The 17,065-nt window shown below is 44.6% G+C and overlaps 1 protein-coding gene across 6 annotated transcripts in view; it reads left to right on the forward strand.

Annotated features, from left to right (window-relative positions):
- edil3a (EGF-like repeats and discoidin I-like domains 3a) overlaps window positions 1–17,065 on the forward strand; it is a 90,343-nt gene that overhangs the window by 40,636 nt on the left and 32,642 nt on the right. For all 6 annotated transcript variants that reach the window (XM_028996845.1, XM_028996846.1, XM_028996847.1 and 3 more), the window contains 4 exons: window positions 2,933–3,046; window positions 10,451–10,632; window positions 15,537–15,692; window positions 16,257–16,401. In XM_028996845.1, coding sequence (XP_028852678.1) covers window positions 2,933–3,046; window positions 10,451–10,632; window positions 15,537–15,692; window positions 16,257–16,401 — 597 coding nt within the window. The remainder of the gene's footprint in view (window positions 1–2,932; window positions 3,047–10,450; window positions 10,633–15,536; window positions 15,693–16,256; window positions 16,402–17,065) is intronic.

Raw genomic sequence — 17,065 nt, forward strand, 5'->3', positions numbered from 1 at the left:
ACAGACAGCGTTGATGAACCCAGGCCTGACCAACTGAAGATCATGGATTTTTCATGTACAGTAGGGACTTTGCATGGCAGCCCCCAGTGTTCTGGAACAGAGTACATCTGGACCCATCACACACAATACTCAATTGAGCATTTAACCTAACATTTAAGTCATCCAAGTTTTATAAACGCACTGGACAGAACATTGCACCTACTTTTAGTCATTTCAGTGATACCCTTACTTGTTTTTTTTAGTTTGATATAGACCAATAATTTGACCCTTTCCATGATCGTTGTTCACAGCAGCAGTTAAGATTTCTAATGTTTACCCTGGCAACAAAACATGTTATTTAAATCACTCCGGTACTTCAAAGCTATTGCCTATTTGCTTATTCAAACCCAGATGGTGACTCGTTTTGGCATGTTAGTTTACAACACAAATAAAAATATAGATAAATTAAGTGAAGGGGCCAGAAAGGCGTTTTTTTGGTTTATTTGTTTTGTTTTTGTTGTAACATGTACAGGATTCTTAAATACCACTCTTACATCTGAAGCATGTGGCTTTTATTTCCAATAAAGCGCCACTGAACTGGCATAGCTGCCACCATGGACCTGTATCCAGTCAGAGCACCTGGGTTTTATGGCAGGTGGCAGCAGAACATTCAGGGTTTAAAGATGCTGTTCAGTTCTAAAGAACTTATCAATAAAAACAATCAATTAAAGGACGAAACAAACCAGCAAATATGGCACAACCATCAACAAATGCCGAAAAGGTCAGAAATAATTGATGTTCTGCTAGGGCAACGCAGACACCAAAATGGGAGAAGGTTTCAGGACCTTGTCATTTCAATCAATATTCCAATCATGTCTGTAGTAGGCTGGAATCATTGTGTGTTGGAGGGGTCTCTGCGTGGGGGGCGGTATCGGGTTTTGCGATGGATATTTCGATACGGAACTACGCCCTACAATAAATTCCGTATTGCGGACCGTTCGTTTATATATTAAACTGGCAGAAGGAACCAGTCCCAAGTATGTGCAAGTCGAATGGCGATGTTGTTTAAGTCCCTCCCCTCGCTGTTCTTCTTTGGCAGATAAAATAACGTTGCACATTCAGGGTGTGAAATCGCGTTGCGTAACAGCGCGGCTTCTTTTTGACCTTGGTAGCCTTGCCGGGCCACGGTGCTCCGGGTTGCCATGGCAATGCTCTTCCCTGTAGAGCTCGAGCAGCCGGATTTGGTCTTTTGCAGCTTCGCCACAGCTGTGTGAGTTAATGATTGGGGGTTATTACTTCTCATTCCCTTTCGTTTCTTGTCTCTTCATTCCAGTGTCATTGTAGTGCTGCCGGATGCACCGCCCTTCTGTCTAAAAGTCGTATGAAAGGACGCTTCTATGCATCGCTTACATGATTCACTCGCTTGTAACTCTAAAATTGTGAGAAATTTATTCATATAACTCAAATGCCCGGAGAAAGAGCTGATGAAGATGTCTCGTTTGACATGGATATCTCAGTTTTGGCCAAAATGTCACTTACGCTCACATGGTTGTCACCCCTGAATTTATCTCTAGGTGTTTGCTTCCCGAAGGCATCCCTCGTCTCTGCCGCCTGTCTGAGCTGCCTGTCAAGCTCCCGTCTCGGTCTCTGCTGGATGAGGAACGTGTTGCTTTCTTATTGCCTAATCAAAGGGGACTAAACCTGGAGGTGCGCTTTTGATCAGGCTAATTTGTGCCGGGGCTCAGCCGGTGGCCCCGTGCGGAGCGGGAACACCAACCCCCTTTGCCTGTGTTCAAAAAACGTGTCTGAGATGATCATCTCAGGCTGAGATGGCCTGAGATTTATTCTTCTGTTTCTGTTGCTCCTTCTGAGGTCTCGGTCATGTGACAGGCCTCAGCAGAGCCGGAGCGATGTTGCAATCGTTGGCTTTAAAAAGTGCAGCAACCACAGGCTGGTTGGTGGTGGGCTGCACTGCAGTTTTTAGCTTTGTTAAATCCCCATCCGTTTCTGACAACAGGGCTCTAATCATGCCTTACCTTATGTTTGCGTTGTTACCTCCTAACTTTATGCCACACGCCTTCAGATCAGTTTTTTTGGTTCATTTCCTGGTTTTTGGCCATCGTGCCTGGTCTTGTTTCTGTTTAATGAATCCTTTTTTGTTAGGAGTGCTTCCTTCCCTCATCGACCCCCAGTCGTGACAACAGGGTGGAAACACATGTTCCACTTCCTACAGACAGTATAATTTGAAATATTTATATATCGCATGATGCCATGGTTACATTTGGGAATAAAGTGATTGAAAAGTTTCTGAAGTCTCTCAAAAACACAAACTGGGAAAATCAATGCACGTATGCATCTGAAATCCACTTGTTATTTGTCTTCACCTAGCATAAAACATTAAATGACCTCAACTTCTTCACCATAACATAGCTTTTCCTAACACCACACCAGGAAAACATAAACAGAATATCCATCTTTGAGCAATTCTGTTTTTTTTTTTTTCCACCGTCAGTGGGTGGGTGGGTATGGGTTTTATTCAAATTAGATGTGCTTATACGATCTCACACACACATACACACAGAGGCCGGATCCATCAGCAGCCCTCCAGCTCCTTCTGAAGCTCGGTCTTCAGAAGCCTTCGCCCCATTTGCCCAACTTAACCTTTCCTTCCTCAACTCTCGCTCGGCCGACATGACATTTAAATTAGCCAGGTGCACGCTGTTATTCGCATCGATAGCCGGCATCCCGCCAGTGTTAATTGGATTTGATTCTGTTTGATTTGTGTGAGCTGCGCTATTTGTCCAGAGCAAATGAGCGGCTCCGGGGACGGCCGGCACCAGCCCCCAAACGGCACGGATTCGATTATTTTTCTCAGCTGGTGGGTCTACACCAGGACTAATTGCCCCTCTGACTGCGCCTGTTAACGCTCCTTCGCCTCTCCCTTGTCTTGCAGATGTTAATGAGTGTGAGAGGGACCCGTGCAAAAATGGGGGCATCTGCACCGACCTGGTTGCCAACTACTCCTGCGAGTGCCCCGGGGAATACATGGGCCGCCACTGCCAGTACAGTAAGTGCACTGTTTACCCGCCTTCTTCTTCCTGGCTGTTCCTCTAGCGTCGGAAGACGTCCTTTCATCTAATGCACGCCATTCTATCATTCTGACCAGTTATGAGTTGGTCAAGGCGTTTCTCAATTCTGTCTTAATGCAGAATTGTTTGCTCAAGTTGTTCCAAATTAACATAACACCACTGGGTCCCAAATTGTACAATGTAGAACTGATTATTATTGATATTATTATTATGACCATATTAGCCCAAATAATAAAGAACTCTGAATATAAGACAACTTAATTACTAATTTACTATGGCTTATATGTGGGATTCTGTTTCTGCTAGTAGATTTAAGACTTTTCATTGCCATTTCAGACGGAAGACATTAAAGAAGTCAATACTGTGCAAGATGCACATTTATTGGGCTTGGTACAGTTGTACAGCCTAGGCCCCACATTTACATTTACATTTACATTTACAGCATTTATCAGATGCCCTTATCCAGAGTGACTTACAATCAGTAGTTACAGGGACAGTCCCCTCCTGGAGACACTCAAGGTTAAGTGTCAGGGACACAATGGTAGTAAGTGGCATTTGAACCTGGGTCTTGTGGTTCATAGGCGAGTGTGTTAACCACTAGGCTACTACCACCCACGACACTCTCCTGAAGTGCAGTTTATTCATTTTCAGACTGCCTCTGCGGCAAAACTCAGACAAAATGCCGTGGCGTTCAGAAATCATTCAAGTATTAAAACGGCTTTTGTAGAGTTTGGGAAAGCAGCTTTAAAACTTCAGCAAAAACGAATCAAATGGGATCAATAGCGCTTTCATTTCGAAAAGATCCACTCTCCACTCTGGACCAACACAGTGACGACCTTCAGATCAGCTAAAACCTACTACAGTATATGCAGAAAATGATACAAATAAAATGTACATGGCCAATTTTTTTTTATTGGGGATGTGTTCATCTGCTAATCAATGCTATGTGTTAATTCCTGCTAATGGGCAGGAATATGGTGATGCCTCCGGCTTTTTGTTCTAATCAGAGTGCTGATTTCTGGTTATCCAGTGTAACTAGAGGAGCTAATTGCCCAGCAGCACTTTCTTTCTCCACACGCTTTCCTTTGTAATGGGGCAGTCTACATCAGGACCATTTTAACTCGTACCGTACCTGGACGATTATGAATGCAAAAACGAAGAGGGTCAGGTGACAGATCTGTACAGAGATTAGACTCACAGAAGGTCAGTAAGTACAGGGAGCTGTCCATTCACCAATCCGTCCATCAATCATCTGAATCCTCTTATCCAGACAGGACGATGGAAGAGCTGAAGCCATGTCCGGCTGGGAAAATCTGAATAGTATTTGGAATGGGTGAACCAGGGTCAAAAAAATATGAAATGCTGGCCAGATTTATAAGAACTGTTTTATGCCCCGTATGTATTTATCAATGCAGCGTGTTATGTGAAACATTGTTGGCTGCTAATGATGGATTCATTTCTGAAGGCGCAACCTTCTCACCTGTTAATCAATCAGGGCTCATCTTTTTTTATTTTTTATTTTTTGCTTACAACCCCACCCCGGAGCGCAAGCCGAAAGGCTGCGTGGCGGAATTAATTGAAGTCTGTCTGCATGCACTAGATATGCAACCTTCTTTGCCTCCCGGAGAAATGTCACTACAATTTGCCTTGACATTTAGAATCTGCCAACATCCCAGTCATCAAGTGCGCCTGACAGGAACATATTGTCTGGGCTGTTTGCAGCCCAGGGTAGGAGCTGTTTTACTGAGGCAAGGTAATTAAGGACCAGGTTCCATGACCCTGCTTATGCTCAATCGGCACTTTTCAAGCAATCAAATTTTTTCTTTCCCAGTTAATTCTTCATAACGTATTAATGATTCTGAAAGTCATTGCAGCTACATTCACGGCATTTATCAGACGGCTCTATCCAGGGCGACTTACAGTAGTTACAGGGACGGTCCCCCTTGAGACACTCAGGGTTAAGTGTCTTGCTCAAGCACACAATGGTAGTAAGTGGGGTTTGAACCCGTGGTTTCACAGATCAGTGTGTTACCCGCTAGGTTAAAGACCCCTCATCAAGTCATAAAATTGCTGTGCAATTGACCTTACTCAACTTTTAATCGGGTCATAAGTCAAACTGCTCGGCCGATTGATGATGGGGGGGGTTCATGTTTTCAAAACTGTTCACATCCACTGTTTTTGTTTTTTACAAACTATTTATTTGTTTATTGAAATATATCTTGTACTGTCCATCTTCTGTTGTGACAATGTAAATCTCCCCCTTGTGGGTCATCTTACCTTATCTTAAACGCTGATTTACCTCCAGATTTACCTTTGGCTGGTAGTAGCCTAGTGGCTAACACACTCGCCTATGAACCAGAAGACCCAGGTTCAAATCCCAATACCATTGTTTCCCTGAGCAAGACACTTAACCCTAAGTTGCTCCAGGGGGGAACTGTCCCTGTAACTGCTGATTGTAAGTCGCTCTGGATAAGTGCGTCTGATAAATGCTCTAAATGAAAATGTAAGATCAGAATCGGACTAAGAATCACATGGTTTGAACTATGACTTTTTTTCTATTTGTCAACCTGCTCATTTTTGATGCTTCCGACAGAGTTTATCTGAACAATCAGCAGTTGTTGCCCTCATGAATTTTCATGAGCTTCCCTCACAAAAATGACACTCACCTCCTGCTAAAAGCTGTAGTGAGATGTAGATGTGAAATATTTATGAAGATAAACAACTAAAAACAATCATGGTTCATAACTAAAACACTCAGCCTAATTTATAACTATAGATGTAACAAAATAGAACAGTCAAAATCAGAACAATAAAAAAAGTAATATAATAAAGGAAACGTCAGGGACAGATGTCAGAGCAAAAAGCACGCTGTGGAATCACGCGATTAGGGGTGAATGTCACAAATATTGACTTTTATCAACAGGTACATTGGCACACATTCTGTGTACAGAATGTGCAGCTCATGCGACCGTATGGTGTTCTGAGCGCTCTTTAGTGCAGAAGCCCTCATGATCTGGGAAGATCTGCAGCAGGCATTTGTTGTTTTAGAAAAATAGGACAGAAACATGAAGATGCGTCATTATGCATGTATATTCAAAGACCGTAAAAAATATATTTTAATCTTCTTGCAGTGTGTAGCCACAGCACATTTATTCTTTTCACTAGCTGTCACTTTTCACGCATTTCAACAGATAAATGCGGAGACTGTAACACACACACACACTGTAACACACAAAACAGCACACCATGACTCTACAAACTGCATTGTGCTTTTCTTAGCACGGGCGATGTCAGCGGCTGAGCGGTAATTTATCTCCTCTATATGCTGACCCAGGGCCCGGCAGATGCAGCTGCCGCGGTCGGAAGCGCGACGCGTGCGCGAGGTCGCGGTGGCGAGGCCCGGGCCTTCATGACGGATGGCCGACAGGCGGCTCATTAAGCCCCGTGGTTGGCCGGGCGCCGCGGGGAAATTGGTCACCGAGATGCTGCGCTCCCGTTAGCGCTCGGACATTAGCGAGAGGCGCCCGTCGTGCCGCTGCCTCGCCCGGGCCGAGGTCCCTGAGTCATTGCTGCCTGTTGGCAGATGTTTGTAGCCACCTTCATCACAGCTGAGTACGAGATGCTGATGCAGTTCAGGAGCTCCACAGGTTCCACAGGCAGAGACACTTTGCAAATGTCACCTGTGTTATTGGAACGTGCTAATTTTAGTGCGGGTGAACTCGGCTCGACTCGGCATATCGCAGCCGAGACGAGTGTGTTGACTATGCTGCGTAACGCAAACATACACACGTATGCGTAACACACACATACACACATGCACACGGCAAGAGAAGTGAGATGATGAAAGACGCCGTGCCTCAGAAGCCGAGTGCTTTGTAGTGCAGATTATGTCGAGGCCTACTGTAAAAAAGTAGGAACAATGAGAGATATTGTTTTGACACCATCGGAGTGGGGACCCGGAGATGTTGTGCGTGAGGAAATGTGTCTGGCGGCGCGTCACGAATGCAGGTGTCGTGAGTTTATTCTGTGAAGTGCTCCTCTTTCATTCCCTTCCACTCTGCTTTTTGATTGGGGGATGAAAGGATGTGGGGGAGCAGAAAGGCGTTTATTCGTTCAAACAGCCACTGAGACGACCCCTCTGCCTGTGATACAGAGCCCGGCTTTGGCAAACACTAGTATTAATGTTCGGGAAATGTGCAGATGGGACAAGAAATGTCAACTGGCGGTGGAGACCAAATCTACCCGACGTCGTTCCTGAATACAATGCTGTGAGGAACAGTGTCAGCAATGCGGCTGGGACGCCTTTGTGTCTATATGACCTTGCCCCAGAGCCTTTTCCGTAGCGAAATTATATTTCCCGGATATAAAGAGAGGCGTTTTGGCTGTACAGTGTCTCATTTCTGAAGGGGTGTGAATACAGGTCCCCACCAGGGAACTTTAATCTCATGAGGTGATGGGAAAAGGCTGTTTGTCCCACATTACAATGACAAGATGTGCTCCATCTCCCCCATCTAGTACTTTAGACAAGCTGTTTGAGTAAATGATATTTTAAATGATAAATGATCATTTAAACCAGAATACACTCTGATATTATATCATAATTGATTCAGCCCAGTAATGCATGAGCTGGTTTGTCCAGCTCTGCAGAGCGTCCAGAAACACTGAAGTCAAAAATTCAACTCATTAAATCAACTTAAATGTTTGTGCAAATTACAGAATTTGCAGCAGCATACATGAGTCTTGAGGGAACGTAATCACGTTCATTTACCTAAATGGTATGATTGATGGCTGTTTTACTATGAACAACCAACTCTCCTTCTCGACTCACATCACCAATCTTTCCCACTTATGTAGATTCCTTCTCTACAATATGAGACATATCCGCCCTTATCTATCAGATACTGGATTACTTTAACTCTCTTCTAGACTGCCATATGACCTCTACAACTAATATAAAATGCAGCAGCACGACTGGTTTTCAACCCCCCAAGTTCTCCCACACCACCCCTCTGCTACGCTCCCTCCACTGGCTCCCAGTAGCTGCCCGCATCAGATTCGAAAACATGGAGTACCACCATCCTACCTCAGGGCCCTTATTATTCCTCACACTGCACCTCACACTCTCTGACCATCCAGTACTGCCCGCCTGGTCCCTCCATCTCTGAAGGTACGAGGAAGACACTCGTCTTGACTCTTCCCCTCGAGGTCAGAACAGCACAGCCACTGAGGATTTTCAAACGGCACCTCTTTAGAGAATATTTAGACTAATTTGTAACTCTCTTATAGTCTGACTTATGTAAAGAAAAACTACAACCGAGCAAATATAATGATTTGTATTGACAGTTAGGGTCCTAGTGAACCAGAACCGATTACTTAATTGATTACAAAGCCGCTCTACCGGTTATACTGTAGTGCCAGAAATAGCTACACATCTAACATGTCATAACCTTGCCACTGTAACATTTCTGTCATAGCTTTACTACTATAACAAATCTATTATGGCATTATTGCTGTAAGTTCTCTTTGCAAATTTGCCATCGTAGCATTTCTGTGAATTGCTGTGGTAGCCTCGTAGCTGTAGTATGTTTTAATTTCTCCATTTGCTGCTTCTTTATCAGTTCTTTAGAATTTCTATGTCATAGTTTGCAGCCTAGCATTTATTTGGTAGCCTTGTTTCAGTCATAACCTTTGCTCTTTCATAACTTTTTAATCTAATGCTGTAACATTTCTTTTGGCTCTAACATCTTTTTGTAGCCCCTTAGCTGTGGCATCACTGTCGTGACCTAACTGCTGTGATACCTTTTTTTATTTGATTTCCTTTCTGCTGCGGCATGTTGTCACACGTAGTGTCTCTGTAGTGTCGCGGCTTAATAGCCTCTCTGCTGCAACATTTCTGTCATTACCTCACTGTTGTAGCCTTGCGGTCGAACCTTGGCCACACTAACATTTGTCAAAGCCTTGTCAGAGCCTAGCATTTATGTAATAGCTTGGCGCTTAGTATTTTTGAGGTCACCTCACCACTGTAGCACTTAAGTTATGAACTTGTCACCATAGCATCTTTTTTAGCATTGCTACAGTAACAGTAGCATTTGATGTAAGCGCAATTTTTTTTTTTTACAGCTGTTGAATTTAGGACCGAAGGAAAATTCTTTTTTCCACGAACATGGTCCAGTGAGCAGAACGCTCATTACGTTGCTGAGCTCCGGGTTGCTGTGGGGTCCAGCTGTAGAGGAAGATCTCATTCGTCTAATCCCAGCCATCCGGCCTCTTCCCTGTTTCTCCAGAGCAGTAATGGTGGGATAAGGCACAATTTAGCACATAGGCTGGAGGCAAACAAACCTGAGATATGTTTTAATGGTTTTGAAGTAAAGTTGGGTCCATCTAGTAAAGTATTCAGTAGCTCCCGAAAAGGAAATATTAATAAATATAGGAAATATTATCTCTCATTCAATAGGAAAACAGCATTGGGAAAAGAAACAAAGCCAAAAAAGCTGCTTTCTCAGACAGCCGTTCAGTTTGCATTATGCGTTGAATAAATTGGCACATCAACAAAATCTCACCGAACCATTAAATATTGAGACCCCATTTATCCATCTTATCACATCCTGTTTTATAAGGTGAGATAAGTAAGAAAATAGATAGGTGAATTTCTTAATTAATTTGCATTATTTGTTAATGTGTGACTTAAGATTGGTTCAGACCCTGCTGTTCCAAAGCATTGGAGGTGGACGTGGGTCGAATGAATGGGAGAACTGCTAGTCCTGTTATCCTACATGTGTCCCGCACCAAATTTAATTCTGTCCACTACACCCACATATCTGAGTCCAGACTGGAGCCAGTCCCAGCATGGACACTAAGGCCCATATTTTATTCATCTGGTCACATCTCACTTTTTTTAATGAGCTTCTCTGAGTTTCTCAGAGAGTCTGCGATGGAATCAGCCCATCGCTTCAATTAAATTCCTGTGTTTTAATGATGAGAAAGCCTTTTGTCTTTAGAGATTCTGGCAACACTCCAGATTCCCAGATGGGATGCTCTTGTGTGGCACAAACAGAAGATGGGAGACTTTTTTTCTGTCTTTTTGGCAAAGTTGCACCAGGTGCCAGGGTGATGTTGTTAAAATTCGTTGCACTCCTGCGGTTCGGTATTTATTTGTGCTCTGGAGCATGCTGCAGCAAATCCACTCCACGACAGGAAACAAGTAGGGTTCCATTTACTTTAACATATGCTTTGGGGTGACTGGATTGTTGATTTGACATTTTTCTTCTTTTTTTTTTGCTGATGTCCAACATTGCACATAGAACAAGTGTTCAAAAGTACAGAAACCTTCTACATACATCTGCACACTTACGGACGTGCTGTGTTTGTGTCTGTATTCTCAGAGTGCTCTGGACCTCTCGGCATGGAGGGTGGCATCATCTCCAACCAGCAAATCACAGCATCCTCCACGCACCGCGCCCTCTTTGGCCTGCAGAAGTGGTACCCCTACTTTGCCCGCCTCAACAAGAAGGGCCTGGTGAATGCCTGGACGGCGGCAGAGAACGACAGATGGCCCTGGATCCAGGTAAAATGGACAGATGGCCTCGGGCGCGGCGAGGCCAGGCAGGAGGCCAGCCGCAGGAAATGAGAATGTATAGACGCCACACTGGTGCACCCATCCAGCAGAAGGCAGCTAAACGTTAATTAGAGCTTTTTGTCTGAATGTTGTTCTCGTCTGAATAGCTGGCGGGCTGTTAGCATGCGTGTTAACATTTACTTCCGCTTCATCGTGGACACGTTGCCATTTCTAATTGCTTATGGAGATTTCTTTCCGAAATATTCCGGTATCTTTTAAGTTTTTATTGAGCTCATAAATGATGTGCATGTAAATGTTCCTTTGCTAAAATAAGATGCTAAAGGATTAGGAGGAACAGCGTCAGGGTTTCTGGGTTTCTTTTAAAGGGGCATGATGCTATCGGCGTATAATCAATTTTAATATATTACGTCATGCGCAGGCTCATTTCTGAAAAATGCATTAAAAACATGGTGCAGCGTGACCCAAGATAGCAGTGCGTGTTCCCAGCCTTCTTTTTTTCTGAATGCTCTGAGTTAGAACTGCTTCTTTTGAATTCGCTGCCTAAAACGGACAGAACAGATGCCGAGCACAGATAAGAACTTCAGCTGATCGCCCTGGCAGATTATGAGCTGAAAGCAAGAGAATTAGTGATGTAATCTGCATTGAAATGTAAAAAAACATTGTGAAATGAAGTTGGGGAAAAATGGTGAGGGTGCCTCGACGCTGCAGGAAAAGTTTGGTGCGAAGTTAACTGAGCGCCGGTGCATCGAGCAGGGAGGAAGACGAGGGGGCGTGGAAGACTCAGGAGGTCGGCGCGACTCTTAACGACGGCGAAGTTGGAGACGGGTGCCCACTCGGGAAGCACGGCGGTGACTCATGCCAGTGTTACTGAGATGGTCGCGACACAAACAAGTAGCTCAGCTGTCGGAGAAGCGCAGCAGACAGAGCTGTTATCTTTCCGTCCTCCCCTCCACTCGTTTATTTCTCCTGTCTCCTCTCTGGAGTCACTGCTGCCCACAGCTCAGAGACACTGTGGCGCAAATAATCACTCGATGGAGGTGTGTGCATACACCAGACGACCATGACGTCATGGCCGCCTTCATGTACATGGAGGTGTTCCCCCTTTTGCTTCCAAAACAGCCCTGAACCTACAAAAACTGAAAGTATACTGGGGTAACTGCGGATTTCATGGCTGCCCACTGATTTCAAATGGCTAAATGCTGAGGACACATTGCATTGTGTGCCGAGTGCAAATAATCTTGTAGCTTCTACAAGCTTCAAGTATAAGATCCTTTAAGTCCTGTGAGTTATGAGAGTTATGAGACAGATCTGGACAGATCTTTGGAGTCAACACCTCAAGTGCATTGTTGCATCCCTCAAACAATTCTTGTACCATTTTTGCAACATGGCAGGGCATTATTATCCTTCTGAATGAGGGTCCCGCCTTTATTTCCATGACGCGGGTGTACATGGTCCACAGGACCAGCAGGTATCTCAACTGAACACTGCCATCCTTGTGACACGCATCCTTGTAACATGCATCATTGATCCGTGGTCCCATTCAAGACACCATGGACTCCCTGACTGATGCTGCTACACAGCCCCATATGCAACAAACTGTGATGCATTTTCCTTCTCTGGACCAATACAGATCAGGAATGTGCTTTTAGGGCTAAAGCTTTTTAGATACTTTGATCCAATTTTTTTTATTTTCAGCTTTCAACTTAATTTATAGGATATATTAATTCTCATATATACGCACAGTCCATGCACATATCCACATCCAAGGGCAGTCTTGACAGTGAAAGACTGTCCCCAGATGTTTAAAGTCGATGTGACCCATGTGCCAAGACTTATTTGTGATGCTAATAGCAGCCTTGCCGTATTGAGCTATGAATTGCTGCACCCCGAACAACTGTGTGTGTGTTCTAGAACTAAAGAGAGACCTAGAGAGGGAGGAATGTAGGAAAAATCATCACATGCACACACAGTAGCTTGGGAACTCTCATGGGAAATATGCCGCAAGACGGACAGCAGCGCTGTTTGATGGGGGGGGGTGTCAATTGATATAATGTCACTTGATAGTTTTGACTGAAGCAGCATCGCTGGAGAGTGCTCAGACAGGCAAGCTCTTAATTTCCTCTCCTGAAGAGCTGCGGCATCGGCAGTCGTGCTTTCACGGTGCCTGCTGATTTGCCAGATAGGCGCAGAGAGAGGATCAACTCATTACTTAAGTCCCCTGATTGCTTTCAATAACTCTCGTTGTCAAGTGTTGACGAATTAAAACATAAAATAACCCCTTAAAGCTGAGCTCAGTCTGCACACCCCAGAGGTAATGATAACTAAAATTCAATACAAAAAATAATAATAATAATAAGATAAATGTGATTCATGTGAATACAAGGTCCAAATGCCACTGGTCAAATATGTGGAAGGCAAAATGTGAAATATTTTTCCAGATTTATCTTCATTGTTCCCCAGAGGAGGAAATCTGTTTTCACAGTCTGCACATACATTCACAACACAACAGCGAGCATCTAAATAAATAACCTTGATATCTGCCCTGATATACAGTTATACAGCACACACACATTCATATTGTAAAAAAGACCATGTGGTGTGGGAGAAGAGAATAGAGTGTGTAGAAAAACTCCTTCTCCCTCCACACAAAGCACTGTATTCAACCACTCCATTTTGATGTTACCTGGTAGAAAGAGGCATGGCACAATAGAGGTTAAAAATGAACAGTTTCTAATTTATTAACACCGGTAAATGATTATTGTAGTTACATGTGAATATTGAATGTAAAAAGGTACCAAGGTTACAGAGAAAATAAAAATGAGAAGAAAGAGTAAAGGGGGAGAGAGAGAGAGAGAGAGAGAGAGAGAGGGAGAGAGAAAGACTCAGAAGCCTTCCGGCTTCCGATGGAAATCCCCTGAGCAAGGAAGCTCAGTCCCTTTTCCACATGTGAGCAGACCTTTATACCCCTGGCCTACAGGAAGTTGTCACTGGCCTACAGGAAGTTGTCACTGGCCTACAGGAAGTTGTCACTGACCAATTAGAACATGTTGTTTCTGATGTCACGCCCCCGGTGCCTCCCATTTGGGGAAGACAAAGAGGGTGGGCGGTCCTGACGGCTGACACTTCACACGTTGCCGTCAGACAAAAGGCATGTAAAACAGAGGTGCCAAATCTTCACCCACAACCGTCGACACAGGAATGTCACACCTCCCCCTGCAGACAGCTGCTATGCAAGGCAAAAGCAGGCTCCCGTGATGTCCATTCTTACAATATGTATGTGTGTAAAGGGAGTAGCAAAGAAAACATATAACTCAGTAAAATGATCACATGGTCCATATAAAAAGCCCATTGACTTTTTTTCTGATTAAGCATTCATTTGTAGAGCTGTTGCAGACTAATAATATTATAATATTATTTTAGTTGTTCTCCTGTTCGCCAAAAGAAGCCAGTGTCTCTCAAGAGTGCATGGTAACACACTGTTCTCGGGTCAGTTTACGTACTCTGAGTATTTATGAAGGCATGAATGCTGATCTGAGATCAGGGTCATTGTAGTGTGTGACCAGGGGAATTAAGGCGTCAGCCTGGTCACACAGAGGAACCCACATGCTATGGTGAAAATGCATCTCTATTAAGCACGGAGACTCTGGCGTCCGCGGTCATTAGCAACATGAAGCGTCACGCCAATTGCTCACGCCAATTGCCTTTTCACCGCAGAGGTTTAATTAGTGCAGAGCAGCTCTGCGCCCAGTGAGGAGGAGGGGCGGGGCGTTGTGTCGAGAGACACTCGAGAGTTAAGTGTTGCTGTGATGGCGATTTCAGCCCCGTCTTAGCAGCCAGGTTGTGTGCGAATTTGATTCATAAAAGGAAACAAAGAATCCAGATTGCCCTCATTATTGCCGACTCCGGAACCGGCTATTTCTTCATCGCCACGTTCATTTCTGATGAGCGGCATGTAGTATCCGCAATTTAATTTGTCACAACTTCATAGGTGGCGTGTGGCTTGGAATCCAAGTGAGATGTCATCACACACTTGGATCAATTTAAAGAGCATATAAAGAGCGAGAAGCTTTTTCGCTAATGTTACATTAAGAATGTCTTAAGGATTTACAGAAGAATACAGATAGAAAACCGCGCGGTGGTACAAACTACCTACCTACCTACCCAACACTTCTAAGTTGGATTTCAATTACGTTTACATAATGTCTACTGTGAGATGAACCCATAAAAAATGATTTACAGCCTGACGTTCTGTCTACAGACCGCGTGTCTCCTTGTTTCTGGGTGTTGTATGGCGTAGTAGTAAGATCCTAGTAACAACTAGCTAGCACTAGGGATCATGAGTGTGATCAAAAACAAGCGATGGGGACATCTCTTCAGTGCTGTGTGGTCAATTGCCCAGATGTAACTGGATTAGATTAGATCTTATTGATTTTCAACTAATTTGAAAAATACTCATCATTGCATTGCTATTGCGTGTTCAGTACTCTCATTTTCTACCATGCCCACTACATATACGAACACTCCCCATGCGCTATGTCTGAAACATCACCCACAGACTCAAAATAACAACCGATATGGTGCACAGGCATTTACAAGCATCTCAGATTTTTTTTTTTTGTTGTTGACCGGGTCAGCTGGAGTTTGAAGGAAGAACTGGGGGTGGGGAGGCGGCAGCTTTGGGCTGTCTGTGTTCCTGAGGTGGGTTAAGATGGAGAGTCTGTGCTGGCTGAGGCGGTAGGGTCAGATATGAAAGGTCCATTACCTGCAGTCTCAGTGCGGCGTGGAGGAGGTGGAATAACGCAACACACACACACACACACACACATAGACTGCCACACGCTGCTCTCTCCTCTGTCTGTCCTTTTCACGTTGCTTTGTTTCTTTCCCCCCAGATTAACCTGCAGAGGAGGATGCGGGTCACGGGACTGATAACGCAGGGCGCCAAGCGCATCGGCAGCCCAGAGTACGTCAAGTCGTACAAAGTGGCCTCCAGTGACGACGGCAAGACCTGGAGGACGTACAAAGTTAAGGGCAGAGACGAGGACATGGTGAGATGGCCTTTTTTAATTAGCTGCTCCTCACTCCCCATTTACGACTCCTGAGATTGGACATTTTTTGGTAATTTTGGAGGTAAACGAGGCACGTTCCATCCTCGGTGGCTCCAAAGTGCTTCATCACGTTATCTCTGGGTTTTGATGGGTACCCTCTCCCACCCCCGCCCGGTTCCTTGGCAGCTTGATGTGATGCCTAAATGACTTCCCCGCTGATCTGACGCTCCCGTCTCTGTTATCATGAGATGATTTTCGTTTTGTTCCTCTGTGCTCGCCTCCCCGTTCGCGTCTGTTTAACGCTGCCAGTACAGACGACGTGAAACTGAAACGTCACCGCTCCGCAGCGGAGACACGAGACGGGTCTGGAGTCAAGCACGAGCCAATTCCCTGTTCAGATTTTTTGCATGAAAAGCCCCTTTGATTCGCCACTGCTGCTTTCAAGCGACGCGGAGCCACTGGACTTCACAGGAGCCTCATGTGTCCTTTGATTCTTCGTTTCATGAATTCTTAAGGCGCCTTGACTGACTGGCTCCGCTCGCTTCTGTGCGTTTGTGCCCCCAGATTTTCCGTGGGAATGTGGACAACAACACCCCCTCAGCCAACTCCTTCACGCCGCCCATCGAGGCTCAGTACGTCCGCATCTACCCGCAGGTGTGCAGGAGGCACTGCACCCTCCGGATGGAGCTGCTGGGCTGCGAGCTGACAGGTACGTCACCTTCATCCAGGTTCATCCAATTTTAACATTGGTCCAGCTAACCAATGTCCCAGCAAGCAACAATTCCAGGGGTTCCAAAGTGTGTGTTGATGCTTTTTTTTCCCCCTTTCTGGGCTGAAACTGGGGCGAACTCATTTTAATTGTCAGAATTCACATGCAGCACACAAGACCAAGGTCTTAGCTGGAGGATACATGCGAATGCAAATTGCATTTGGAATATGTACTTGTTATGCCAGTGAGCAGTTAATGGCTGTGGAGGCAATTTTTCCAACAGTGATTTTTTTTTTCCAACTTGAAGTGTTGATTTTTTTGGTTTGCATGTAGACTACCAGTGCAAACCCTCTTAAAAACAACGATAAAGACTCAAAACTATAAAATAAAGCACATGCGGATATAGAGTCAACAAACAAAGCAAACTGTTCAGTGATGTTTTGCTGTGATGGCAACATTTTGCATGTTTGGCTTTGCACTGCCATCTTACGTCAGGTTTAAGTTCTGAAAGTGTTCCTGCCTGTTTGTTCCCTTCACTCGTGCTAATGATCATCTCATGAAGTTGGTTATGAGAAATAGTGTGCAAAAATGTTCTGAAGATTAGCTGTTGGAGCAACATGTAGGTTTATTTAAACCATAAGCATGTGATTTGGCTTCTAAACTA

Source organism: Denticeps clupeoides, chromosome 11, assembly GCF_900700375.1.
Source record: "Denticeps clupeoides chromosome 11, fDenClu1.1, whole genome shotgun sequence".
Taxonomy (NCBI): domain Eukaryota; kingdom Metazoa; phylum Chordata; class Actinopteri; order Clupeiformes; family Denticipitidae; genus Denticeps; species Denticeps clupeoides.